This window comes from Mixophyes fleayi, chromosome 6 (genome assembly GCF_038048845.1).
Source record: "Mixophyes fleayi isolate aMixFle1 chromosome 6, aMixFle1.hap1, whole genome shotgun sequence".
Taxonomy (NCBI): Eukaryota; Metazoa; Chordata; class Amphibia; order Anura; family Limnodynastidae; genus Mixophyes; species Mixophyes fleayi.
This window is the reverse complement of record NC_134407.1, coordinates 223250862-223278252: the sequence shown is the minus strand read 5'-3', so window position 1 is coordinate 223278252 and position 27391 is coordinate 223250862. Positions and strand designations below refer to the sequence as shown.

The 27391-nt window shown below is 42.5% G+C and overlaps 2 protein-coding genes across 3 annotated transcripts in view; both read left to right on the top strand.

Moving 5' to 3' along the window:
* Nucleotides 1-5265: 5265 nt before the first annotated feature.
* LOC142095293 (NACHT, LRR and PYD domains-containing protein 12-like) overlaps nt 5266-27391 on the top strand; it is a 37227-nt gene continuing 15101 nt past the window's right edge. The window contains exon 1 of one of the 2 annotated variants that reach the window (XM_075178251.1): nt 5266-5290. Coding sequence is in view for 1 of the 2 variants with exons in the window: in XM_075178250.1 (XP_075034351.1) it covers nt 27013-27054 (42 nt within the window). In the remaining variant the exon portion in view is untranslated. Of the gene's footprint in view, nt 5291-26989; nt 27055-27391 lie in introns of those variants that run through there. The other variant, XM_075178250.1, reaches the window with a different exon arrangement.
* LOC142095295 (NACHT, LRR and PYD domains-containing protein 12-like) lies at nt 6397-22041 on the top strand. Its single transcript, XM_075178253.1, has 13 exons — nt 6397-6505; nt 8319-8376; nt 8903-10586; nt 11482-11571; nt 11703-11873; nt 11996-12166; nt 14325-14495; nt 14776-14946; nt 15719-15889; nt 18188-18358; nt 18970-19149; nt 19942-20023; nt 21093-22041. Exons 2-12 carry the CDS (start codon nt 8355-8357, stop codon nt 19988-19990), a joined length of 3051 nt encoding a protein of 1016 aa, XP_075034354.1. The 5' UTR covers nt 6397-6505; nt 8319-8354; the 3' UTR covers nt 19991-20023; nt 21093-22041.

Sequence of the window (27391 nt, the reverse complement as noted above, 5' to 3'; positions counted from 1 at the left end):
TTTCCAAGTGTTAAAATTAACTTTTGAACATTTGATGTTTGGTCCACGTGGACTTCTATCATTTCTTTTTCTCTGCGGTGCTGCTACAGTGCAGCACCGCATCTTAGTGTGTGTCCTGCGCTGGCTTCAGGCTCCGTCAGCATCGTGACATCACGACGCTGCCAGTGAGAGGAGCCGCGATCAATCAAACATGCAGAGAAGTGAGAAAAGAACCATAGAAGGTGAGTACAGACTACAGGATGCGGGGGAGGGGGACAGAAAGAGAGGACTACAGAAATATTTGCCTTAAATACAATAAATTAAATTTATGTTAAGAACTGAATATATCATTTTTTTAAATAAAAAATTAACAAGTTGTGAGGTCTGGCACCTTTTTTCTTACAAAAAATGCACTGATATATATATATATATATATATATAGTTCATATTCTACATAAGAAGCAGTTGATTCAAACAAACTCAGTATTTGGATTTCATGCAACTAGCGGCACATAAGAAAAACAAGTCCATTTTGGTCAGGACATTACACAGAATTTGAAGCATGTGTTTGGTAAATATTAAGGTCTACGCTCCGAAATACTAAAAAGGGGAGGGAGGGGGGTTATGGGATGCTGCCGGAATTTCCTACAAAGGGATGTCTAGACCCTTTAGTAAGAAGAATATTTTTCAGTATAGAAGAGTACAGAGTCATGGCTGGAATCAGAGATTCAATGGGCAGGTTAAAGTAATTGGGGTGAGGAAAATGGGGGGCTGATGGTTCACCCCTGTCTAATATACTCACTATCCCCACCACAAAATATACTGAACAATCATCTCCTCCATCCCCCTACTGTATTTAACCTGCCTCTCCCCCACTCTGTAGCCTTACCTACTGACAAAGAATGATTTTAGCATCATTTCATATAACATTTAGGTTAAATAGACTTACCTTATACCAAGAGATGTCGGCTGATAACTGACTGTTCTATACATATCAGATTTATACCAGAGCTGAGTGACATCACAAAGGTTTATTATGATGTAAGTCAGTCATGTGATCAGGTTAATTCCTGCCAGGTTTGTGGGTGGGAGGCTATTGATGTAATGTGGCTGCTGGTGGGAGAACATGGGGGGCTATTAATTTAAAATGGGATCACTTTTCATAAAGTGTGGGGACTTTTAATTTAACGTGTGGTTAATGGGTGTTATTAATGTATTCTAGGGGCTACCTTTAGCGCTACCTTTAGCCTTTTACACAGTTTCACGCGGGACGGCTGCCCCCTGACCAACATTGTTGTGTGACGGGTTCATTTAGCTTATGAGTCACTTTTACTTTTGCAGTCTGGCTGGGCCAAATTGCAAAATGTAGACTTAACCTCGTGTGTCAATCTCCCATTGTCCCATAGATTGTAAGCTTGTGAGCAGCGGCCTTCTCACCTCTTTGTCTGTTTTACCCAGTTTGTTTATTAGTTTATTATGTTTGTCCCCAATTGTAAAGCGCTACGGAATATGTTGGCGCTATATAAATAAATGATGATGATGATGAATAATGTAACGTTGGGTCTCTGTATTAAATGTCTAATAATTTAATCACTACTCTTGCACACAGGCCCAGTAAATCCATAAACCGCCCCTGTGTCTATACCAGCAGTTCTAAACGTGATACTGCTGAATTGCATTCCACTCTCCCCTAGTCCAGGATTTCCCCCAGTTATCCGGACAGAGTTAGTCACTGAACCTGGGCAGTGATGCAGGAATGTATCTTGTATTTCTCCACTTCTCTCTCTCACCACAAATCCAGCATCCCTGAGTCATACTCTCCTCCTCCCCCTCCAACCATACGCGGATTCACCGCCAACCCAAAATAACTCCCTGTTACTCAGTAAAGTTTCCACAGTGCAGAAGGGGGGGGGGGTGACCACACCCAAGCCCTCTCACTCCAAATCTCAGGACTTTGTTTAACTCTAACAGCAAATAATTCTCCTTAGATCACATTCTAGTGAGATACAGCTGCATAATGACATATTATACCGCTGTTCTGTGCACAGAATGCTCAGGGATAACCACATGCCAGCGAGCTCCGAGCAGTATACTCCTTTTCTAATAGTAGAACTAAAATGCAGGTTATATCGTCCTGACCTGAACAGACTGCACTGACCAACCCCTGATTTGCAGAAAGAGACTGGGAGGGGGCATTTATGGAACTGATGCACTGCAATAAACGTGTTGACGCAACTGCCCCTCTGATTTAACCCTTAATGCAACACTTTGGGGTCTATTTATCTATAAGTCCCCTACTCTGGCGATATAAAGATGATTTCTTTTTATCGCAGCAAAAAAAATCTCTTATCATCCCGATTTACCAAGAAATACAGCTATGACGAAACCAGAACGGAGAGTTATTATAATCATCATTGATTTGTGCTCTGCAGCAAAGGACAGTGGGTAAAACAGGATATACATAAAACAGGGACAGGCGAGGTTGGCGAAATAAAGGCAGACATAAAAACAAATGGTAGCTGCGTACTAGAGAGCTTACATTCTGGTCGGAAGAGGACACAGCAGAAAAGGACTCGATACCATCCCGCACATATCTATAAATTCACATTTTGCGTCATTCATTGTCTATGAATAAAGCAGGGATGATGAGGGTCATTTTTCCTAAGCCAACCATTCCTAAGGTCGGCACAGGAATGGGAAAACTTAGGGGACAGTTTATCAACCTGCGCTGATCATTTTTTATACAAAAATCCGCTATCGCTGCAACCTGCGAAGAATATATGTCCGGGCAACTGATTACTGCTGCGGAGCTGTAAGGGTTAGATGATCGCTCTCTACAGATTTAGGATTTCAACTCCACTAATAATAAAAAAAAAAAAAAAAGTAAAAAAAATAGTTAAAAAAAAAATTCAAAACCTTTAACCATTAAAAAAAGTGCCTTATTTAAAGAACAATTTGCACTGCTTTTCAACTGTTGTGATGAGATGGTGAGTGGGATTCCTGACAAACTGCTCACAACGACTCTGGAGACAATTAAGGTCTAAAAGCAGTAATCCCCGCAAAAACGGGTGTTTCTGGAGATTTTTCTCACTTCGCCCTAAACAATAAAGGGTTATCGCTGGCGATAACTCTATTACGGTGGATAACCCCTGGCGCGATATTATTTCCCATGCTTTGCATTAAGCATTTTTTTGATGTGTGAGGTTTTTATCATTTAATATTTTAAATCTATTTTTCAACATTTTTTTTTTTTAACAAGTGCAACTGAAAGTCCAAATCTGGCCCCAGTCTCATCTACCGCAAGACACAGGTATTTCATTATACGTTTACATATAGATATAGAGGGCTGCATTACTGCAACGAGCTTACATCATAAATGTTATCATTAGAAGAGAATACACAATTATGTTGACCTGATTGGGCTTGGTCCTAGCCTGATAAACAGATAGCATTCCTCAGTGGCCATGAATGCAAATCCTATATATATTTACCTAACTCATGAGACTGACAACCTCTGTCCTTTCAGTATCAATAAGTTACTAAATAACTACCTTTTTATTTATTATTACACCACTGCTTTTTGTAAAAAAAACAGTTACATCTTCGCCTCATTTGTTTCTCAGACTCCATTATCCTGCGCTAGCGATGGCAGTGACTCCATTTTGGATCACAGCCCAGTTATGGCGTCTGGGGATTTTTAACCAGAATAACAACAGTAAACGTTAGTGATTAAGAAACACATTGCCTGTTACGTATAGAAGATTAATAGGAGGTTATTATGTAAGGCAGTATATAAGGTGGACCAGTCAATTCCACGCCATTTTGTGGCTTATTTACTGTCATGCCTCTTTAGCTAAACGTACCCATTGCTGAATGATGGTGGAGTGGGAAAGAATCCTATTAGAATTAGAACATCTCAAAAAACTACTACTACAGACTACTTTTAAAAATAAATAAAAAATAAATTACGTCAGGATGGGCGTCCTTTAACGAAGGAGGGAAAGGTGTGAAGTCGAATCTCACTAATTAAACAATGTTTGGAACAGTTAAAAGTAGCCAATGTCATGATGAAGGCCCCCCAGCTTCTGCGCAAGGGGAGTGGCCACCCGGGAGAGACGCAGCTTTGTTGAGCACCAATGCTCATACATCGTCACTGGATAATTCGGGACTCTATGTGCACATTATCACGCCATACTGTGGGCGTGTCTGAAGTGCTAGGCACCCTTAAAAATACCTACCGCATTGTCATACCTACCAACATTTACGACCACAGAATTGGGACAAAATAAGCTCAGGCCGCCAATCTATGAAAGCCATACTGCCCAACCGTCCCGATGTAGGCGGGACACTCCCGACATGAGGGCTCTGTCCCGCTATCCTATTCACGACAGCTTTGTTCCACGGGTGGGAAATATGGGAGGTATTGTATGTTCACTCTGCATGACAGAACAGCAGTGACCGGGCACCACATGCACTGATGCACACGACAATGGAGGTGCTTGGATGGAAGAGGAATGCAGGGCAGCCTAGAGCTTCAAAAGCACTATATGTGCCCCCTGGGGTGTGGGCCATGCCCCCCATAGTAATGTGGCCGCGTCCCGTCTCGATGCTGGATTCCCAAATGTTGGGAGGAGGTATGCCCAAGCGCCACACCCAATACAGCCAAACACACCCACTTTCCACCCAATCTCACACACTTGTTGGAAAGCCCCGCTCATTTCAGCTCCTATGTTTTTGAGGTCCGCGATTCAAAACTGTCCCACATAAATTGGGTATGAATTGCTGATGCCCAACAGTTACAGCTATCAGGATAGCGGGACAGTCCCCTACAATTGGGATAGTTGGGAGATATGCCAGAGCCGCGCCCCTGCAGTCCCAGCCCCTCTCCAGCGCTGGGTAGGGGCCATCTACACAGCTGGAAAAGTGCAGACATGTCTCTGTGCATTTTGGGGGCACTGCCACATGACAGGCCCCCACCCACAATCTGATGATAAACTGTCTGTGGGACACTTTATACAGCAAAGCAATGTAACAAATACATACAAATGCAGAAATGTGACATATATACTCATTATTACTTTATAAGACATACAAGTTATCAGCCTCACCCCAGCTGCAGATCACTGTACTATGCCCAGCAGTGTAAGTGATTCACTTCTAGCCACTGGTCTCCAACAAAATGTCCGCCGCACAGTGAGGACCGCAAATATCACATCTAGTATCGTGTGTGCGGCCCCTAGTGGCCGAGGATGGGTATAAGAGGAGGTGTCAGTGGGGTAATGAGTCAGATGCATCATAGTTCTGGGAACAGGTGAGAGCTGTGTGTGATCTGCTGAGTTATGTGGAGAAGGGTTATATGCAATGTCTGTATTACTTATATATATGTATTTTATAGTTATGTAAAGATGGCATGAATGTAATGTCTGCATTATATATAGTAACTGGGTTATATAGAGATGGGGTAAATGTAATGTTATAAAAGTATATCTAATATATATTGGAGGTGTGTGTATACCTCTCTGTGTAGGTCATGTGGATATATGACACAATATCTATTATATATAGCTATGTAATATATCTATATTTGCACTATGCAGTAACTACTGGACATGGTACATGTGCAATATATTACCCTACATATGTTACATCTGTGTAATTCTCTATACACCTATGTATTTGAGGTGGGCTGTGTGGAATAACTTTTAGTAGTTTGTATGTATATTAGTGGGGCACATGTGTGCTTTTGAGTCATGTAATCTATATGGGGAAGAAAGAGCCTGCTTTGTGTGATTTGCTTCAGCAGATGGGTGTGTCATCCTGTGGGGGAGGCCAAGATGTATTTGCTGAGCTCAGACTGAGTTATTTTGAAATGTATAAAATATTTATTGCAAAGTCATCCCAGCAGTAGAAAGTCCCCACAAAGTTGGTGTCTGTAAAGGTAATAGTTCACATGCAAACCTGCATTGAAATTAAAATATTTACTTGCTGAGAACTCCTAATTATGGGCTTCCAGGGTGTAAATGGGCGTGATTCTCATCTACAGGAGTAACTCTGTTTAAGAGTTTACCAGTCTGCAATCCTGTTTGCTGTGCCTTTATCAGTCCTGGTGCAGCATTCAGTTATATACATGTACTGATTGTGTATAATGCCAAAATATTCTACAGTACCTTATGCAAGCCCATCAGTTACTACTGCGGTGGAGCTAACAATCTAACTTCCTGATGCTGCACATGCTCAAATGGCCATTTACTTCCTAGTCTGTCTCTGGACTGGTGATTGTAGGAAAGGGTTAAAATGTAAAATTATCTGGGCGCTGGAGCACCAGCAGTATGAACAGCCTCTGTCTGACTGTGGGCTTCAGTGGGTGTTGTCTTAAAGCCTCTGTCTGGGTTGGCTGGGGAGCCTTCTAGAGGAGGGGGGAGTAGTGGGAGAGAAGAGATTACGCAGCAGAACAAGTATCCCAGAGGGAGAGGGGAGACCAGAGGCGGTTACATCGTTGTTGTATAAAGCTTTCCACCGCTTCTCGGTAAGTTTATTATCCATAGACAGAGGACTGGGACCTGGCTTATAAGTTACTGACAATGTGGAATAAGGATCTGTTGCGTAGGTTTATGGATTGTATTTTTGTCCTTTCTCCTACAACCCTTCTGGTACAGAGCTTGTACAAGTAACCTGTATAAGATGGATGAATGGGAACATTGTCTTATTACTGCTGCATGATGTGGGGGTGGCTCTGTCTGAGTGATTGGGTGTTGGTGAGCTAAACTGCTTCTACCTCCCATAAACCCCTCAGAATATATGCCCTGTAAAGGGGACCGCAAAATCTACAAGGAGGTATTGGCAGTGTCTGAAGCGTACCAAAAGCAAAGATCTGTTGACCAGCGCTGCACAAGGGTGGGGTGTGAGGCAGTGCTTGTGAACAGACTAGAACCGCGCCTATGCCAAGGGGGATGGGTGCCTCCCCCTGGTGTAGGTGTGGTGTGCCAGCCTGTGCCCACAAGTACTGGCCTCCATGCAGCTTGCTAACATGTACAAAACTTTGTTTTATGAATGCGATTTCTATGAGGCATCCTTTAGGTTATTCAAATTTAACTAATACAATAGGAACAACTTCTCAACATGTGTGCAAAGAAAATTGTTTTTGCTACAACATGTTCGATAAATCCTAATCTATTGCCGGACGACTACTAGTGTCCATAAGCATCTGTGAATAATTTGCAAACCTCGAATAAAACCTAGTTCTTGTGTTTATCATCCGCTGCTTCCACCTTCCCCTGACCACCCGTAAGTAAAACGGCTTTCTCAGCCATATCTTCAGCTATATCCCAGTCTGAATCTGTTCACAATTGCTCACACGCCCTTATTGTACACTGCCTATGTTAGAACACCTCTTAAGGGTTTGCAGAGGTACAGGGTGGTGGGCTCGTACTCAGTTGATACATGTACATGTGGTTTGATGTAAAGTAAATTGCACATGAAATGCCACCTAGAGAAGTCTTGCATACATTTCTGGTTGTTATGAAAGGTATTACATGGCCTGTGCTGTCTCACTGTTTGTGAGGGGAGATGCTTCATGACATTAGGGTAGGATCTTCTCTCCCCATGTTGCAATCTGGTCTTGTTCCAGCACTGTTAATGGTTTGCTGCATGTGGCAAAAGGGGAGCACTCATTGAGCATCTGATTGGAGATGGCAGAAACCTGGTCTCTGGCCATTATTGCTGGCTCCTATGTCAGCCGATCTCCAGGGCTAATAAAGGTCGGGGTCACCAGATACCCTGCACGGTGTAATTGGGTGACATTGCTCACTGATGCCTTCTCTAGCTCTTCATTCTATAAGCTAGCAGCATCCTAGAACCAGGCAGTCTGGGGAATTCAGAGCTCCCTCCATCATTGTTTACTTTATTCCAACATTTCCATCCTGTCCTCGCCACCCGCATAGTGGTGGTAGCTTCTTCTACTGAAATATTGCATATACAGATGTGTAGGTCTGAGGGTCATATTGTATCTATGTTCCATATAGATGTCTTGTGTATTATTTTATGACCCAGTACAATGTGCTATATAGTGTTACATAGTCCTCCTGGTTTCTAATACCCTCTCACACAGGTATGTCTGAACCTCAGGTGGTGTGGACAATATAATGTAGAATTCAGGAGTCTGTCACATTGAGATGCCACGGCAGATGTTCATCATCCATGGACATCATGAGAAATGACTCCAGGACATTAAGCACATTGGCTACCTGGCTCCTCAGATTTATCCAATCCTGATGTATCCACATTAGTAATGTATCCTATATATAATAAGCCACTGAATGTCTATTCTGTATTTCTTTCAGTTGAGGTCAAATCTGGTCCCCATCTGTCTTGACATCATGGCCAGTTCTTCTGTACAAGGTAACACATCTCATATAATTGCTTAATATGATGGCATGCTTATTCTGTCTACCCAACGTTATTCCTCAGACCTATTGTAATTGTCCTTAGTGACATAGATATGTAAACCTAGTTGAAACAAATAAAAATTTCTCAGTATTGCCCAATATGCCTCTATGGAGGTTCTAAAATACCTAGGCTAGTCAAAGCTTTGCATGTTCATGACTTCCATTCAAACTTACTAAGACCTCACTGGTTGTGGATCCTTTGTGGTGATCCACCCATGTGTTCATGACCATCTACATGTTGCGTAGCTCGCACACCTATCAAGCTCCAGTAATGGGATAGATGGTATACAGGACACTTCTAGTGAAGGAGACTATTCCTGAGATACAGTAGGAATGTAAATATTTACATGCATAGTTAATGAGACTCCTTCTGTTGACCCAGTGAGACAACTGTCAATTCAACAGTCAGGGGTCACTGCATTGTAGGTATCTTTTATATTTCTTCGAGACGTGTTTCTAATTCCTCTTCTCTCATACAGACTGGAAACTGAAGTACGTGACCTCTGTGAAAGATGGCTTCCAACGCGTTATGGAGAATAACCTCCGTTCAGGGAAGATTGTTGGCCTTGAGAGGCAGTACCCCAGGCTACGTGCCATACAGGTGAAGAGTGAAGACCATTCATTACCCTATTCAGGCTCTTTACTTGAGCAGGCAGAGGTCAACACATCTTCAGACAAATATTCCCCAACTACTATCCAGGCTCTGTATGTTCCTGATGTCCATGGATTTGTTCCCAAAACTGTGGTGGTGCAGGGACCTGCTGGGATTGGGAAGACTGTGACCTCCCAGAAGATGATGCTAGACTGGGCCTCTGGGAAGCTGTATGGAGACAAATTTAATTTTGTCTTTTATATGAGCTGTAGAGAAATCAACAGGATCACTGGTAACATAAACCTTGCTGGACTCCTAGCCAAAACCTGCAATATGCAGTGTTCAGATGATCTGGTTAAAGCCATTTTTCAGGATCCAGCTAAAGTGTTGTTGATTATTGATGGTTTTGATGAGCTGAGATGGTCTCTGGAGGATAACTATGAGGAGTATCAAGACCCTTTTCAGGAGACCCACAAAGAGATCCTTCTAAGGTCCTTATTTTGTAAGGAAGTGCTTAATGCAACATCACTGATGATAACCACTAGAGCATTTTCCCTGGAGAAGCTGAAGGATTATGTCCAGCCTCCATGTTCCGTGGAGATTCTAGGGTTTACTGGAAGAGATCTTGAGGACTATATATCCAACTTTTTCAAGAACAAAGAAGTCGCAGACAAGGCTCTTGCTGGAATAAAAGGAAATGAAGCGCTGTTGACCATGTGTTCTGTCCCGCTGATGTGCTGGATTGTGTGCACCATACTGAAACAAGGGGTGAAACATGACACATTGGCCCACTGTAAAACAGCCACCTCTATATATTTGCAGTACCTGAAGAATTCAATCAAGTATGATGTTGGTAAACAGCTTATCAACACCTGTATAAAGAAGCTGTGCGCTCTGGCCAACAATGGTATTCTGAATCAGAAGCTCTGGTTTGAGGAAGGTGATCTTGCTAGATATGGACTTGCTCTATCAGAGGTGGAGTCTGTGTTTCTAAACCAGAACATCTTTCACCGGGACACTGAAACCAGCATCTACTACAGCTTCAGTCATCTGAGCGTACAGGAGTTCTTTGCTGCACTGTATTATGTGCTGGTAGAGGAAACCAAGAATAAAGAAGGCCACCCTGAAGTCTGTAAAGGCAATTCTCTATCCGAGCAGTCTGCCCATCACTCGCACTTTACACAAACTGTGCGATTCCTCTGTGGTCTGCTCAATGAGCAGCAATTGAAGGAGTTCACCAGCGGTGTGGGATGTGATGCTACCTTGAGAGCCAAACCTGCCCTGGAGAAGTGGATTTCAGGTGGAAAACCCTCTAGGTTTTGTAATGACGCGCTTCACTGCATTTATGAGATGCAAGATGAGGCTTTCCGAGACCGTGTATTACACCAGGAAGACTTGTTGTTTAGTCCTTGTTTATATTTTGGAGTCATGGAAAACATATGTACCAGAGAGCTGTTCTATTGCCTGGCTGATGCTAAAGGTTATTGCTCAATCTCATTGGAGGACTATCTGTTACGGCCCGGAGACTTGGAAATATTATCTCCATTGTTTCACAGAGCTTCAAAGTTATCGTAAGTATTTTCCACATTATTAGTCTGCAAATGCCCAACGTCCTCTCCCATTATATACTGTAAAACAGTCACACTAAGCCATTACAGGGGGTTATTTTGTTTTTGGGGTAAGTGTAGATGACTCTACTTTACAGACAATAACTAGTGGGGAAAGATCTCTGCCATTGTCTGGGATTATTACCAAATACACTGGGTGCAGTTCAGTGTCTCTGCCTTATTCAAGCGCTAAGGCTTTCTGAGAAGACTCTTTCTTGCATACTCTGCTAAACAGGAGAAACGTTTCTAGCACTGAACTTTTCTTAGCTGGTGGTAAAAAAAAAAATATTACTATGGAAAACTTCCAATTATACATAATGAATTAAAAAGTCAAATTAAGTGCCAGCATATTGGGATTCACTCAGTGTACAGCACTCGAATACAAACAGAGCAGAAGGTAAAGGTGACCTGTCTATTCTAATTACAATCTGAGGTGTGGGGAACACTTGATACATAAGGTAGCAGATTAATATATTATCGTTGTTGCTGGTAAGTAGATTCATTATCAGCCACCAATAAAGCAGCTAAACATTAACATTGGGCGCCTTTCGTTTTGCTGAACATTCTGTTCAACTTGCATTTTCCACTTACAAAGCCTCTACTATGGTATAACTAAATGTTTGTAAAGTGAGTGGCCAGATCAATGCCCAATATAAGAATTCTCAATCCCAACCATTCTCCTGAATTGAGCGTTATGTTAATAGACGGGAAACTCCATAACCTGACTCGTGAATTCCATCCCGTTTCTCCACAGAACGGGGCCCGTGTTGGGTAGAACGTTGAGATAACGGGTATCTGTCTACATGTAAAACCTAATGTTATGTATTAAACCCATCTTCAATCTTTCCTTTCTCTTCAGCTTTACAAGATGTGGATTTCCAGAAGATGCAGAAAAAGGTGGATATGTTTCCTGGTTGTGCAATCCCAACAGTAAAATCCAGGAATTAGAGTAAGTCTAGTAAACCTCGGGGAGCCATGCAGTTGGTTGGGTCAAACATCAGGTGTCCATTGTTGTACAGTAATGGTAGGTTCTTGATGAGGCACCACACAGTAACCCTCTGTCTCTGTATATCCCTGTAGGCTGCAGGTTTGTGTAGTCACCCCACCCTTCTTTAAGGATCTTCACTCTTTTATCTCTACCAACCGGACAATCACCAAACTCATCATAGGACATCATAAACTGGCGGACTGTGCACTAAAACTTGTGTGTGATGGGCTGAGACATCCAGGCTGTACCGTGCAGGAGCTGACGTGAGTAATATACTCTACATTTACTATGGAGTGTATAAATGGCAGGGCCCCACAAAGGATGGCCTGTACCAGGGTTTATATGCTGATCTCATGATACTACTGTAACTGTCCCTTATCTATAGATTGGATGACTGTGATCTAACCTCATCCAGTTGTGAGGAGCTTGGCTCTGCTATTAAAATTAACCGTTCTCTACGGAAGTTGGATATGGCATTGAATAAACTCCAAGACGATGGAGTCAAATTTCTGTGTGAGGGGCTGAAGGACCCAGGCTGTACCCTGCAGGAGCTGAGGTGAGGATTATACTGTAACTTCTATAATAAGCTGCAGGATACAGAGGTATAATGTGTGATGGATACAGACATCTGTGCTGTAACCTGCAGATTGTTGGCTAAATATTACCTATTGTTAAAGAACCAGTGAGGGGTGAAGGACACAGTGCTTCAAAATATCCATTACACATTAATCCTGCTCCTCCAATATGGGCTCGGTGCCCTTTGTATGACATGTCACTCCTCAACTAACTCTGGTCATGGTGACTTATCAGACATGGAGTCTATGTTGGAAAGTACAACAGCGCCCCCCATCTGAGTGCCTGGTTTTACACATCTGTACTTGTATATTCTGATCAGTGACTTTCAACTTAATTGTGTATGATAAGAAACTAACTTCTATAATGGAAACCTTTATAAAGGATTTGGGTCAGCTGCATCATTAAGTCCCTGTGGGGTGACCATAAATAACACTTCTCATTCCCATTGAGAACAAGTAAAATAGACTATGGCCTATCTGTTGGCCCTTTTAATCTTTTCCATGACAATTGCTAACATGTTCTGGAAGACAGGTTTTTTTTTTTCCTATTCCTTATATTCTGCCTATGCTCTAATGACATAACGTGAAGAGAGGTTGTGGTGTGGACCATGTACTTTGTTCCTGCTATAAGATGGGTAATGAAAGTGGAGCAATAGTTTATTAAATCAATTGATTTTAATGAGTAACCTTGCAGCTGATACTAGTAGTCCTCTTGTGTGCTGCATATAGGCAACTAGTACATTATCCTGTCAGCCTTTAAAATGGCCCTTGGGTTACTCAGGCAATCAGCAACTCAGGGCATTTGTAGCTCCCCTATTTTTGCAAACAAACTTGGAGCCAATTTACTTGGCTTCTTAAATCACCCGTAGCTCATCTGTTAGGAATGGTTTTAATCTCATCTGGTTTTTAAAATCTCTTTATAGTGAATATGAATTGTATAGTGATGAGCAGAGATCCATCAACCTCCTTTATTGCATACCTTTTTTTTTTTTTTTTTTTTGGCATATGGGGGTGATCCCTAAACTACCATCCTCTGGATATCCTTATGTAATTGCTTCTAATAACTGAGGTCTGTCTATAATGTCCTTCACCTGTTGTACAATTCCTCCTGATTCTTAGGAACTGTCCTTTAGGGATATTCTGTCTAGTTTCAGTAACACTTTGGCCACCACATACCAACAGGAAGATCTGAAAGTGCTGGGAAATACCACCCCAAAATATCAGTTACTCTTTAATACTGCTCCTAATCTGTGCTCCTTGCTTATTGTGTGTCACTATACAAAGTAATTGAGCATGGTGACTTGTGTGCTACTTGGCTAATACATTCCCTGACTATTGTCTTTTCAGCTGCATTTACCTTTCTGTGGTATCCTCCTGTTGTACTGCATAGCAGTGTTATAATAATATGCTATTGGTCCATTCCTGTGATGTCTGTTGGTGGCCAATATTGTATACATATAATATATACACACCTAGTAAACATTTACCCATGGATAGATATGTAAAGCACAATGAAGACTAATACAACTTTAATTAGTCTTTATATTTATGAGAATCCCTCTTGGCTACTCCCACCTGCTGTTTCTCTGAATAGAGAAGACTATGTAACCTATGTGGGACACCTCTCATTGGTGACTCTGTCAGCACCTGCCTGAAATGTAGGTGGGAAGTGTACTTGAAAAGCAGTATTCATATCCTCTATGTACAGCAGCTGTTGCAGTGTTTTCAGGGAGGTGAGATGTGGATGTCAGATACATATTGTAGTTAATGAATCACTGCTTTGTCTACACAACCCCTAGAACCAAGGTAAAGGTGGGTTGGGGTTTAATACAGACGTGTTGGTGAATCATGAGGATGTGCTAGTTTTGGCACATCGCTGTAGCTCTTATGGCTCCTGCTGTGGTGTGTAAATTGATGGCTATTACCATTTAGTCCATTGTCTGGCAGTAAAGAACAGGTGACTGGGGGCTGAATGAGGAATGTATGGTTGATCCTCTTGAGCTTGTAATTGTAGGAAGGGGAGTTGGCTGCCTCCAGTCTTCACCCATGTAGTGAAGCTATGCTTGGTGCTTCCATCCCCTGACCTGGGGAACAGGATGCAGCCACTATCTCTGAGATAATCTTCTCTTCTGCCCACAGGATGTCTTACTCTGAACTGACCCCGGCCTGCTGTGAGTATCTCGGCTCTGTTCTCCTTGTGAACCGATCTCTCACCACACTGTTCATTAGTGATAATGATCTCCAGGACTCTGGAGCAAAGCTTCTCTGTGAAGGACTCCGACACCCAGACAGCGCCCTGAAGGAGCTCAGGTGAGAATTATACTATAGTGATATGGAGGCTGTACCCTGCCGTAGGTTAGCTGGGAACTGTGATGGCAAAACTATATGTACCAAAGGTTCTGTCATAAAGGCTGTAATTCTACCACTGAAAAGGCTCAAGACAAAGCATGAGGTACATTAATCGTCTATAAATCCTAAAATGGTGGCTAGAGGACACTTCTAAAGTATCCCACAGTATATTCCAGTATGGCAGATTGGTAATGGAGGCTGGAAATGCGTCGGGTCACATGCTGTCATCTTCTCATTGCAGGATACATGAGAGTAATCTAACCTCGGCATGCTGTGAGGATTTCCGCTCGGTATTACTTGCAAACCGATCCCTGACCACATTGGATCTGACCTATAATAATCTCCAGGACACTGGTATAAAAGTTCTGTGTGAGGGACTCCGAGATCCAGGCTGTACCCTGAAGGAGCTTGTGTAAGATGTACAACTTAATATTGTAACTGTTGTCTTTGTACAGAAAGAATACACTAAATGCATATTACAGGACACTTTGCTCCTTATGTAATGGCAATATTTTATTGTGACCTGCAGAAATACATTATACAGACACTTCTGTGACTCCCAGGCTGTAATTCTATTTGGGGAGGACAGTCTGCAGCCATATTTCGCTCATTAATTTTATACTTCCCATAATTATAAACATGCATCCAATAGTGGTACTAGACACTGCCCTTGGACATCGCCAAGCTGCATATAGCTGGGTTTAATCATGCAAAGAATGGAGGTCTGCAGAACAGATAACACAGAATGGAATGTAACGTAGGGTGTGTATGACAATTCCAAGGCTGGATAGTAGTGTTACCTGGAGCATCCAAACTATACAGTATTACTCCCTAGCCAGCCAAACAGTGCAGATGTGTGGTGGACTCTGTGAAGACCACTCCATTATGTCCTAGTTTATCATTGGAATACGTGAGTGCGAAGGAGCCTTTGATCTATTAAAGGATCATAATATAAAACACAATGTACAGCATTCTTTCCATACTGTCAGGAACGGTTCTCTGGTCACCCTATCGTTCAGTTACCGCCTAAGACCTTGTTGGTAACATTATTTATGTACCACAGAACCAGAAATCCGATGTAATCTCATTACTTGTGTAAGGTAACCTCAGACTGAAGCTCTTCATATATAATGGGTTCCAAGGGACAGGTTGAGGCTGGGAATGATCTTCTCTCTTCTCTGCAGATTGTCTCACTGTGACCTGACCTCGTCCTCCTGTGATGATATCCGCTCTGTTATTACCACAAACCGATCTCTGGTCAAACTAGATCTAACCTGGAATAGTCTTCAGGATTCTGTGGTTAAACCTTTGTGTGATGCGCTGAAAGATCCGGCTTGTGTTCTACGTGAGCTGAGGTGAGATCTATACTGTAAATGGTATTCTAGACTGGAGTAAAACTTCTGTAAAGGACTGATGGCTGGGCTGTACCATCCAGGAGGTGAGACTTGGGTGTACTTTACAGCTGTAGATAAACCTAACTCTCCACCAGACACATAGTGTCTTCAGCATCTTCCTGAGGTGCTAGAAGACTATATCTAATGTTGAGCTTTAATACATCATTTTACCCCCCCCCCCCCTACTGCAATACAGACAGCTGAAGCCCCTCCTACTTCAGTATGGTGTACTATTGGTTTGATACAAGAAAAAAAGGTGAGACTGCAGTCAGCTGAGTTGCTGTGACATCACTAGCCCCAGTGTTTGAAGCTCCCACCCCATTTAGTATATTTCTTCAGGACAAGCCTGTTCCTCCAACAGGGCAACCTGCTGCAGACAGATGAGAGCATGGTGGACATATTCAATTACATATTGACTCTTATACCCACTGTACCTACATGTCCATCCTCTGGCATCTCCTCTCAGCCATGTTGACATCATCTCTCCAGGTCCCCATTAGTCAAATCACTGTACATTGTATGTTCTTGCCATGTTTGCAACAAACTCTACAGATAGAGGGCCCTGGTAGAAATTGAACCCAAGACCCCCCCCCCCCCCCCCCTCAATGCTATGAAGCATAATTACTGTGCTGCCAGACTACATTGGACAAGTGATTTAAATAGCACTTCACTGGGTCATAGCTATCAGTGGGGTAACTATTATTTACTACTATCTTTAATAAGGAATCCCAAAGGGTCTGCAGCACTGTACATGACATATGCAGAAAACAGTGACCCATGACACAACATGATACATAAAGAACAATGTGAAGAATAAAAATATATAAATATACACAGGTAACATGGTAATGCAAATTAAATTATTTCTGGAACAATGAGCGATAGTGATGGTAGAAATCATCTAAGTAGGTCGAAGCTTAAAACAGGGCTAGGGAAGCAGGACAAGAGGTACAGAGGGTGATGGAATAGTAGGAGCACACAAGGAAAGGGGGCCCTGCTCCTGAGAGCTTACATCTTAAAGGAAAGGAGGGGACCCAAATAGGGTGGTACTAACTGGGGAGAGAGCCGGGACAAGGGAGTTAGGAGGACAGACTTGAATAAAGAAGTGAGTCTGAAGGGCACGCTTGAAGCCTTGGAGAGTAGATGCTAACCTGATGAATCATGGAAGATTGTTCCACAGCTGGGGAGCAGCCCGGGCAAAGTCCTGGATACGGGAGTGGGAAGAGGTGATCAGTGAGGTCACAGGCAGAGGGGATGGCTAGGAGTGTAGGTAGTGATGAGATTGGAGATGTAGGGAGGGGAGGATTAAGAGCTTTAAAGGTGAGGAGTTTAAATTTAATTCTGTGGACCATGGGGAGCCAATGTAGTGACTGTTGTAGGGGGACAGCAGAGAGTGGCAGGAGAGAAAACTGAGGCAGACTGCCGCATTGAAGATGGCCATAAGAGGGTCAAGGTGAGAATCTGTTAAGCCATAGAGGTTACTGTAGTCAAGGTGAGAGATTACAAGCGAGTGAACAAGGGTTTTCATGGCTTCTGTGGAGAGAATGGGGCATAACTTGGCTATATTCTGAAGGTGGAAGTAGCAGGATTTTGAGTGACAGAATGTGAGGTTTGAAGGAGATCAAGGATGACCACAAGGCATCAGACATGAGGGTAGTGTTAAGACATGGGATGTGGGACAATAAGTTCAGTCTTGGAAATACTGAGTTTACGGAAGCGTTGGGACATCCAAGATGAGATGGCCAAGAGACTGCACGAAACAAAAGGGAGAGGTTGGGATGAAAGAGAAAATTGGTTGTCGGCATAGATGTGGTACTGGAGGCCAAAGGAGCAGATGAGGACACCAAGGGAGGAGGTGTAGAGGGAGAAAAACATGGGGCCAAGAATGGAATCTTGGGGGAACAATAACAGGGAAGGTGGGGTAGACTGAGAAGGTGTAGCTGAGGAAAACCAGGATAGGACAGTGTTAGAGGACTATAGATTTCAGTTTGCCAAAGGAGTGCATGGTCAACAGTATCGAAGATGGCAGAGGTCAAGAAGGATAAGGGAGTAGTGTCTTTTGGATTTGGTGAGGAAAAGGTCATTAGTGACCTTGGTGAGGGCAGTTTCGGTGGAGGGGGTGAAAACCGGATTGAAGCGGGTCAAGGAGTGAGTGAGAAGAGAGAGGAGGTGAGACTGTTGTAGACAACCCGTTCAAGCAGTTTGGAGGCAAAAGAGCTATAAAGTAATATACTAATTGAGGTGTCTTTTGTCTCTCAGTTTGTATGGTTGTGATCTGACCTCATCCTCCTGTGCTGACCTATGCTCGCTTATTACCACGACTCGGTCTCTGACCAGTCTGGATCTGGCAGGAAACCAATTTCAAGACCCTGGTGTAAAACTTCTGTGTGAGGCGCTCAGAAAGACTAGCTGTCACCTGCAGGTGGTGAGGTAAGAATATTGTAAACTGCCACACTGCAATAAAGGTTACTGACCTGACCCCAGTTGTGAGTCAGATCCTGGCTGTTCCCCGCAGGAGGTGTGGTGCAATCTGTACAATGAATAATATATAGTACACAGGGACTGCAGAAACCATAACCAGGGAGCTGTGGCCATAGAGTTGCTCTCCCACCTATCTGATCATGTCCTTTGCATGGATAATGTCTACAACATGAACTATACACATGACCCATAGGTAACTTAATATCCCTGTCTGCACGTCTATCACTGACTGAGCAGTATTACATGGGAAGGGACGGATGTGTATTTGGCCATAGAATTCAGAAGGCTTTTAGTAGACTTGTAATTTTCCTTATAAATTTTGTGATGGTTTATACAGGCTCACAGGACTAGAATACTAGATTACAAACCTGACTGCAATATTGACCTATCTAGGAATAGTGTAAAGTCCTTGTGCTAGCTTATTTAAAGGTAACTAATAATGAGGGCAGAACTTGTAGACCATTTGGCTTCATATTGATGGTGCCTTGATGACTTCTAGCTGTAACGTGGCTGTTGGTGACTAAAGGTGGAACTGAATGGGGTCATATCTGTTTATGTAGAGTCGGCTACGGTGACCTGACCAATATTTCCTGTGATGAAATCCTCGCTGCTGTTAATGCTAACAAGTGCCTGACTGAGTTGGATATAACCATGAACGTGGATGAAGAACAGCCATGTGCGGACGTAGATGCTTTGTGCAAAAGATTAGAACGTCCAGCCTGTACCGTGGAGAAAAATGTGTAAGTAGATATGTACGGTCTGTATAGTGTGGTGAATACTAAAAACGCCCATATATAGCCCATGTGGTTGATCCTCCAGTCTCGTGGGATTGGCAAACTCAGTTTTGTCCAATCCCTTTAATTCTGTCATCTAGGTCACAAATTATGTGGGGTCCTCAATGTATTTACATCTGTAGTTGATTAAAGGCTTCATGGACCCAGAGCTGTAAATGAAGCTTCTTTTTTCTAATGGGCTTTGTTGGACTTGGTGCTCTGCAATCTTCCCTGAACTTCTTTAGGAAATGATCTGACTACAGAAATTCTGTGCTATGGGAAGTCTGGTCAGTATCTCCAGGGAGGATCTTGGTGGTTGTTGCAGAAATTCAGTTTCTTGACACCATAAATATTGGAGTAACGTGGACAGAATCTCTTCCACGTCAGACAAGTGTGTGAGTCTCCTATACAGACGTTGTGTAGCAATTTGCATGCCACGTTCTAGTAGAACATTTATGACGCAATCAATGTAACCTTTAAAGAACCTTTGTAAAGTGTTTAGTCATCCTGTCCACAAGACCTGTTTTTTTTTTTTTTTTTTAAACCAGTGTAATGAAGATCAATATCAACAATATAGAAGTTAATACATCCAAGACCATTCCTATGAAACGAAAGTTTAGAAGCAAATATAAAGATTCATTTGTTTACTAAACTATTGGACCATCTCCCACTAACTGACACTTGCTCTATTCTTATTGACTACTCTGCCTGAAGTCATCCAGAGGATCTTTAAAATGTATTCTGCCTCTCTCTTTCTAGGACACAAGATGGCACGTTCGTGTATTTCAAATACAAAAAACAGAACTGATGGGGGATCCCTCACTGTGGCTTAGATTTGAAGGTAGCTTCTGACTATTTATATATTTTATTGTCCTGGGAAAGGGAGAACAAACTTACACCTAGAACCCAGCAGTTCATGTTCTGCAGAATATTTCCTTTTGCTGATAATCTAGAGAACATTGCTCTGCTTAATCAGGTCATGGTGATCTCTCATATCTGTACATACTCTATACCAGAATTCTATGTTTCATATTACCGGCGTGTGAATGTCTCACCCTATTTGCCATGTAACATTCTCCAGTGTTCTCTGGTAGATGACTGATTGATTCATGTTACTTCTGGCTAAAGCTTGCTATCTAAAAGGAGCCCGGGGGAATGAAAGCACTTACGGACATATTGTCCGTTATAGACAAAGGCCTCTGTGTGGTCAGTGTGTTTGGACACATTGATGGCCTCCCTCTGCTTTAATGGGGAGACTGGAGAGATGAGTTAAAGGGAAGTGTAAATTTGGGAGTCATCCTCTGATCTAGAAATCCAGTCATGCACTGTTCCTGGGGGTACCATAACTACCAACAAGAGTGCAGTAACCCCTAAAATGAGTGTTCCTCAACACCAGCACCCCAACAGGTCATGTTTCCATGACTTCTCTCTGAAGGCAGGTGGGATTACTGACCTAGCCAGATGAACACAACCAGTTTATGGTTAAGGAAATCGTTGAATCCTAGTGTTGTGGGTACTTGGTGACCACCATTGAGACCCAGCCTTAGACCACAGAAGCAGAGAGCCAGGATGAGGTGTTGGTCCTGTGTTGGACTGAGCCCCCCCCCAAAAAAAAAACTAGTACTGGGAAATCCAACCACTTCCCAGGAATGTATGGGAGTGTAGTTTTTGTGACATGTTAATGAAGCCAATTGTGAAGTATTACAAGGAGGGACAGAGGGATAACCAAATGCTTAGTCTGTGTCCACATTAATCCACTTCTGACATATGAATGAGATGTGTTATAAATATAGTAGAATATGGATCATCTACAGCTGCAGCCATTTATTGTATATATTACCCCCATGTATATTAAGCTTCAGTCTAATTAGAGATGTTTGTAATAGATATAATTGTATTTTTTTTCATAGGTCTAAGCAGAGGACGACCCGGAATTGAGCTTTATACTTCAGAGCAATATCTTATAATGCCGTCTATGCTGCACTATCCAGCTCTACGTTTCCTCTGGCCTGGATGATAACTTCTGTACCAGTCTGCTAATCCTCATCACTAGATGTCTCATACAGAGAATTCTTATTTCTATACAGCAGTAGTAACAGACCAGATCCTGGAAATCTCACTGTTCTAGTGAATTCTTTAATGAGAATAATCTTTAATGGTGTATTCAAAGTGCACTTTAACAGAACCATTGTTGATCAGAGGTAGCGGACGGTTTAATATATTATGTATCATTACAGTATTATACAAATTGAGATATTTAAAGGGGTGAAGTTGATACTTTATTTTAGTGGTAAAGTACTTCTTGCCTACACACGTATCCTGGATAACATCAGGAGGAGGATGATGGGTATCTGCACTTACAGCAGAGGGAGCCGTAGAACCCATGAGAATGCAGCCTAACCATGGACTAGGAACAAGAGGCATCACTGAGGTAGGAGGCACACAGTGGGCCGTGCCTCTGGTTCCCAGGGAATGGATAGGTGAGGTTTTGTCTACATTGGCTCCATCTAAAACATGGCTGCCTCTGCTGTGAGTAGGTGATGGGTCACCTGGTTTGGGGCAGGCAGGAAATGGAAGGACGAGGGTCTCATGTGTATATACTATTGGTACATGTATTACACCAGGATATATTGGTTCTTACACCTAATACAACTTGTCTGTTCATTTAGGAAGCAAGAACTGATTGTATCTCATCCACATAAAATATATTTATATTCCGTATTTAGGGTTAGCAGAAAACTACTTGCACTAAGGTGGATTAGCCACCAGTTGGAGTCTTTGGGATTGGTGGTATTTTCCTGAAATGCACAATGTTCATGGATCTGAAGTCTATGTAATAAAGCCTCTTGCAGTGTAAAATATTGTGTGGATTTTGTCATTTGTTGCAGTGACTCTTTGAACTGTGTATAATTGTGGACTACTTGGATTCTGTGTAACAACCATACTGGCCTGCCATACTTGTGCCAACGAAGCCCTGGCCAGTCTGCTGGAAACATACAACGTGTTAATGATTGGGCATCATACACTGGCTTCTTAACCACCCAAGAGTCTAGATACAGCTACAGGGGATAATTCCACATGTAAATCTCAAAACAACCATTTCGTGAAAAAGGCTTAAATCACACTGGACGGGTTGTTGTCTTAATGTAAGACCTGGTGAACATATAGACATAACTGGGTCTTTGGAAGAAGTGTACTCCCTTTAGGGGGTTACTCTGTAAACATTTTCCATCAGAGGTACATGGTTCAGAAAAGCTGACACTGTTCTACATCACATTTCTCCAACTTGGGGCTCTTGGGTTATTCACACCCACTTCAGACCCCTGTGTCCCATCATTGCTGGGAAAGGGGGATCTTCAGGTGGGTGTTGGATCTGTGGCTGTTGTGTAGATGTTTGGGTTAAAGTACGGTTTTGGGTTAAGCCAATTGAAGACTACAGCTGCTCTTGCACATGGTATTATATATAATATAGATGTTCTCAATGCATGCTATAATTATCCAGTAGGCTATGGCATTGCTAGAAGTCAATCAAATTCACCAGATAATGACAATTCTTTAAATGACTGATACATAACCACTGTATTAAATCCCTAATATGGGGAAACCACTGTAGTATTCAGTGTCAAGCATGGCTGATGGGCATTGTGATGTGATTGGAATGATATTGGTGTGCAAACAGTTCTTTAATCCTCTCCATTTATATGGCAATCACTGATCATTTAACAATGGATTTTGGGCATGTAGTAGAGTAGGAAGCTATTACTGTACTTTATAACAGAGCGGCAGTGGAAGGTCAGGAACACACTGAACAGTACTTTACATCCATGGTTAATACCAAGTGAAATCTAACAGTTCCTAAAAGGTGTCAATGATTTTGGCTTCAGTATTAGTGTAAAGCATCGACTATTACTAGTTTTCTCTTTCCTCCTCTCTGGAGGACACTTACCTTGGGTGGGATGAAGGGAGCTAGGAGTTGGCACTTGAACAGTTATTTATTTAACCTACAGACTCCTCCCCTCTGCATCCTCAGTGTAATTTGAGTGGCCAAGGAGTTGGCTTACTTTTAGTGTCTAGTCCATTGCAATAAGTGTGCATCAAAATAATTCTAGAATTCAACAATTGTTTGGGAAGAAATGGTGCAGCATTGGGAAAAAAAACCAATAGTTTTAGTCACAACTGTGTCACTCATCTGCTAAATAAAGATCATGGTCATACTGACATTTTGGCTACAGGAAATTCATACTGTGTACTTTGTTTTGCAACATAAGTATCTGCTTACACACAGTGGGGCTTATTCAATTGGGTCCGGCAATGCTGAGCACAAAGTGCCAATCTGGTACCGCAACATCGCAGATTTCCCTTCACATCCGAAATCTGCTGTTTTGTGACAATGGGAATTGTGCAACCACATGCAGTCGCCAGAACTAATTGAATATGTCCCAGTAATTTATCTTTCAACAGCTTGATGGCTACAATTTAGAAAACTTCTGTTCTATTAGCTTCTTTCTATTATCAGGTAAGCCACCAGTACTCTATGTACATACATACACTCTGACATTGCTCAGTAGGGAGAAGTGTCTCTATATTACATCACTCTGGGGTAGTACAGAGACAGCAGACATTGCTCAGTGTCACGCATGGGACTCGCAGGTCCTGTTACCCTCCGCTGTCTTTCTCAGTGTCCTCAGGCTCTGCTGGTCTCCGATCTCTCTGCAGGATGTTGCCCAGTCTGTCTCCACTCCAGAGATCTCTCCAAAACCAGTGCATGGATGCTACCATCTTGGATTTGGTCAAATGCACCTTCTCAGCCAGTCAGAGTGCTGCTTGAACTCAGCTGACCACAGCCTCCAATCAGGGGATAGCAGTTACTATAAAAGAACTTCCTTGAGCCCTAACCTGTTGACAGTGCAACGTTGATTCCTTAGATGCAAACCTGGTACAGTTTCTGTGCAGATGTCCAGTCCAGGACTCCGGTTCCTGTCCGGTCAAGCAATCCAGGTCCAGCCTGGTGTCTCCTGCTAAATCTGGTCACTGTTTTGCTACTCTAGACTTCTTGCCAGTCTCCAGTGCCATTCATATTCTGAAATCTCCTGAACTCTTAGCAACCACCACCTGCACCAGTTCTCTCCCTCCCATGCGAAGGAACCTAATCAGGCCTCTAAACTGTGCACGTAGCCACCAGTTCAATTCCAGAGCCACGTCCAGGTACAGACAAATTCTCAGTCGGCTGAATAAAAAAAGATCGAGCTTTCCACCAATCACAGCTCCACTACTGATTATAGAACCAATCAAGATTAAGAGCTTTTAGTGAATGATATGAATGAAGTAACGATGTAGAAATGTGTAGATTATCACACTGATAGTTGAAAGTGTGTATGATAAAGACTGATTGATAGACAACAACTGATGTGTAGGGGACAAGGTGATATCTCGTATGCACATAATAAACAGCCCTGCTGAAAATGGTACAATCACAAATCTCATTTTTGTTACTATAAAGCTGTGCATGGATAATAACAGATATTATCTCGATCTATTCACATGAAAACAGCATCCTCATCAATTTTGGGAATGTAACAGATAAAGTTGATCCCCGCAAATAGACTTACAACTCTTTTCTTGAAAACTATTATTGGCCCAAAAATACAGTAATGAGTCTCAGCAACCAGATATGATTTCTCGAGTTTCTCAACAACAACCAAATTTGATCTCCCCTAATTTACAAGGGACACTTGTGAATGACCCATCATTTATGTCCAGTCAGGTGGAGATTTTTACAGTAGAAGAACGAGGTGCTGTAGGAATTTTAGAGGAATTCATGAGGGAACAACTCCATCAAGATGATATTTCTCCACAAACACCAATGAGAGCCATTTGTAAGAGAAATTCCAAGTATTTCCCCTATGACATTAATTGCCCTCAAGTAAAGATCTATGATCTATGGGCAGCACGGTGGCGTAGTGGTTAGCACTTCTGCCTCACAGCGCTGGGGTCATGAGTTCAATTCCCGACCATGGCCTTATCTGTGTGGAGTTTGTATGTTCTTCCCGTGCTTGCGTGGGTTTCCTCCGGATGTTCCGGTTTCCTCCCACACTCCAAAAACATACTAGTAGGTTAATTGGATGCTAACAAATTGACCCTAATCTCTCTCTGTGTGAGTGTGTCTGTGTGTGTATATTAGGGAATTTAGACTGTAAGCTCCAATGGGGCAGGGACTGATGTGAATGAGTTCTCTGTACAGTGCTGCGGAATCAGTGGCGCTATATAAATAAATGGTGATGATGATGATGATGATGATGATGACTTCTTAGTCTCTAGAAATTTAGATAAACTGCTATGCCAACCAAATGTCAGACATCAGATTAAGTATTTAACTATGGTAGAAACTATGGCCCTTCAGGGAATGAAAGATTGACAAAGACATTATAATCAAACCTTCAGACAAAGGAAGTAATGTAGTCTTGTGGCCTTTAGAGCAGTACAAAAAGGAGGCTTATAGACAACTGAAAGACACAAATTGCTATTAGCAATTAATGTTTAATCCCACTGCTCAGTATACAAAGGAGTATAACAAAAGTATAGAGGAAACTTATCTGTCGGGAACAAGTACTAAAATGGAGTATGAATTTTTACAGATAAAAGCACCTAAGATACCAACTCTGTAAATGAAATGACACCCCCTGGAAGACCCATACTATCGGGTATAGGGGGTTTGACCGAACAGGCCATTATCTTTGTTGATGTTCATATGCGACACTACGTGGTAAGCTTACCATCATATATACAGGACACCACAGGTGTTTTAAAAAACTACACACCCAATACAGCCAAACACACCCTCTTTCCGCACAATTATATTATTATTATCATTTATTTGTAAGGCGCCACAAAGTTTCCGCAGTGCCGCACATAGTAGAAAGAGTAGACTATACAGGGTATAACAGTACAGAACAATAAACAAAAGTACCAATACTTCAGAAACTCCAGGCAGGCAGATGCAATAGACACGGAGCAGAAGAACGGGTAAGGAGACAGGAGGGAAGAGGGCCCTGCTCATGCGAGCTTACATTCTAAGGGAGGGTTAAACAGACCAGGCACAAGAGGAGTCAGTTGAGGGAATGGGAGAGATGGGAGAATGAACAGAGGAGATGGGGGTTAAGTGGATGGTTGGTAGGCTTTGAGAAAGAGGTGAGTTTAGAGTGCACGTTTGAAGGAGCACAGAGGGAAGGAGCTCATCATACCCACTTTTTGGCAAAGCCCCGCCCATTTCAGCTCCTATGCTTTTGAGATCTGCAAATCAGAACTGTGCCACCGAAATTGGGTATGAATTGCAGTTACAACTATCAGGATAGCGGGACAGTCCCCTAAAATTGGGATAGTTGGGAGATTACCAGAGTCGCACCCCTGCAGTCCCAGCCCCTCCTGCACATCCCCTCTCCAGCGCTGGGTAGGGACCCTCTACACAACTGGAAAAGTGCAGACATGTCTCTGTGCATTTTGGGGGCACTGCCACATGACAGGCCCCCACCCACAATCTGATGATAAACTGTCTGTGGGACACTTTATACAGCAAAGCAATGTAACAAATACATACAAATGTAGAAATGTGACATATACACTCATTATTACTTCATAAGAGATACAAGTTATCAGCCTCACCCCAGCTGCAGATCACTGTACTATGCCCAGCAGTGTAAGTGATTCACTTCTAGCCACTGGTCTCCAACAAAATGTCCGCTGCCCAGTGAGGAATAGAAATATCACATCTAGTATCGTGTGTGCGGCCCCTAGTGGCCGAGAGTGGGTATAACAGGAGGTGTCCCTGGGTTAATGAGTCAGGTGTGTTATAGGTGTGGGTGCTCCAAGGAACAGGTGAGATCTGTGTGTGATCTGCTGAGTTATATGGAGATAGGAGACAGGTAATGTCTGTATTATTAGTAACTAGGTTTAGAGATAGTGTGTATGTCCTAAGTTATATAGAGATGGCATACATGTAAACACCATATATATTACTTTATAAATATCTTTGTACTTGTAACACTTCTATACAGTCTCACTATGTAGTAATTGTAGTGGGTGTAGAGATGGTACATGTGTAATATATTACACTAAGCATCTTAGATCTGTGTAATCCTCTATATACCTGTGTATTTGTTGTGGGATAACTGCATCTGTAGTGTGTGTGTGTGTGTGTGTGTGTGTGTGTATA

Excerpts from the sequence above, each read along its gene's own strand:
- LOC142095295 (XM_075178253.1), top strand. The coding sequence starts at position 8,355 with ATGGCCAGTTCTTCTGTACAAG. Across the intron at positions 14,496-14,775 it reads AGCGCCCTGAAGGAGCTCAG|GATACATGAGAGTAATCTAA; the intron begins GTGAGAATTATA and ends TTCTCATTGCAG. Across the intron at positions 18,359-18,969 it reads TGTCACCTGCAGGTGGTGAG|AGTCGGCTACGGTGACCTGA; the intron begins GTAAGAATATTG and ends CTGTTTATGTAG.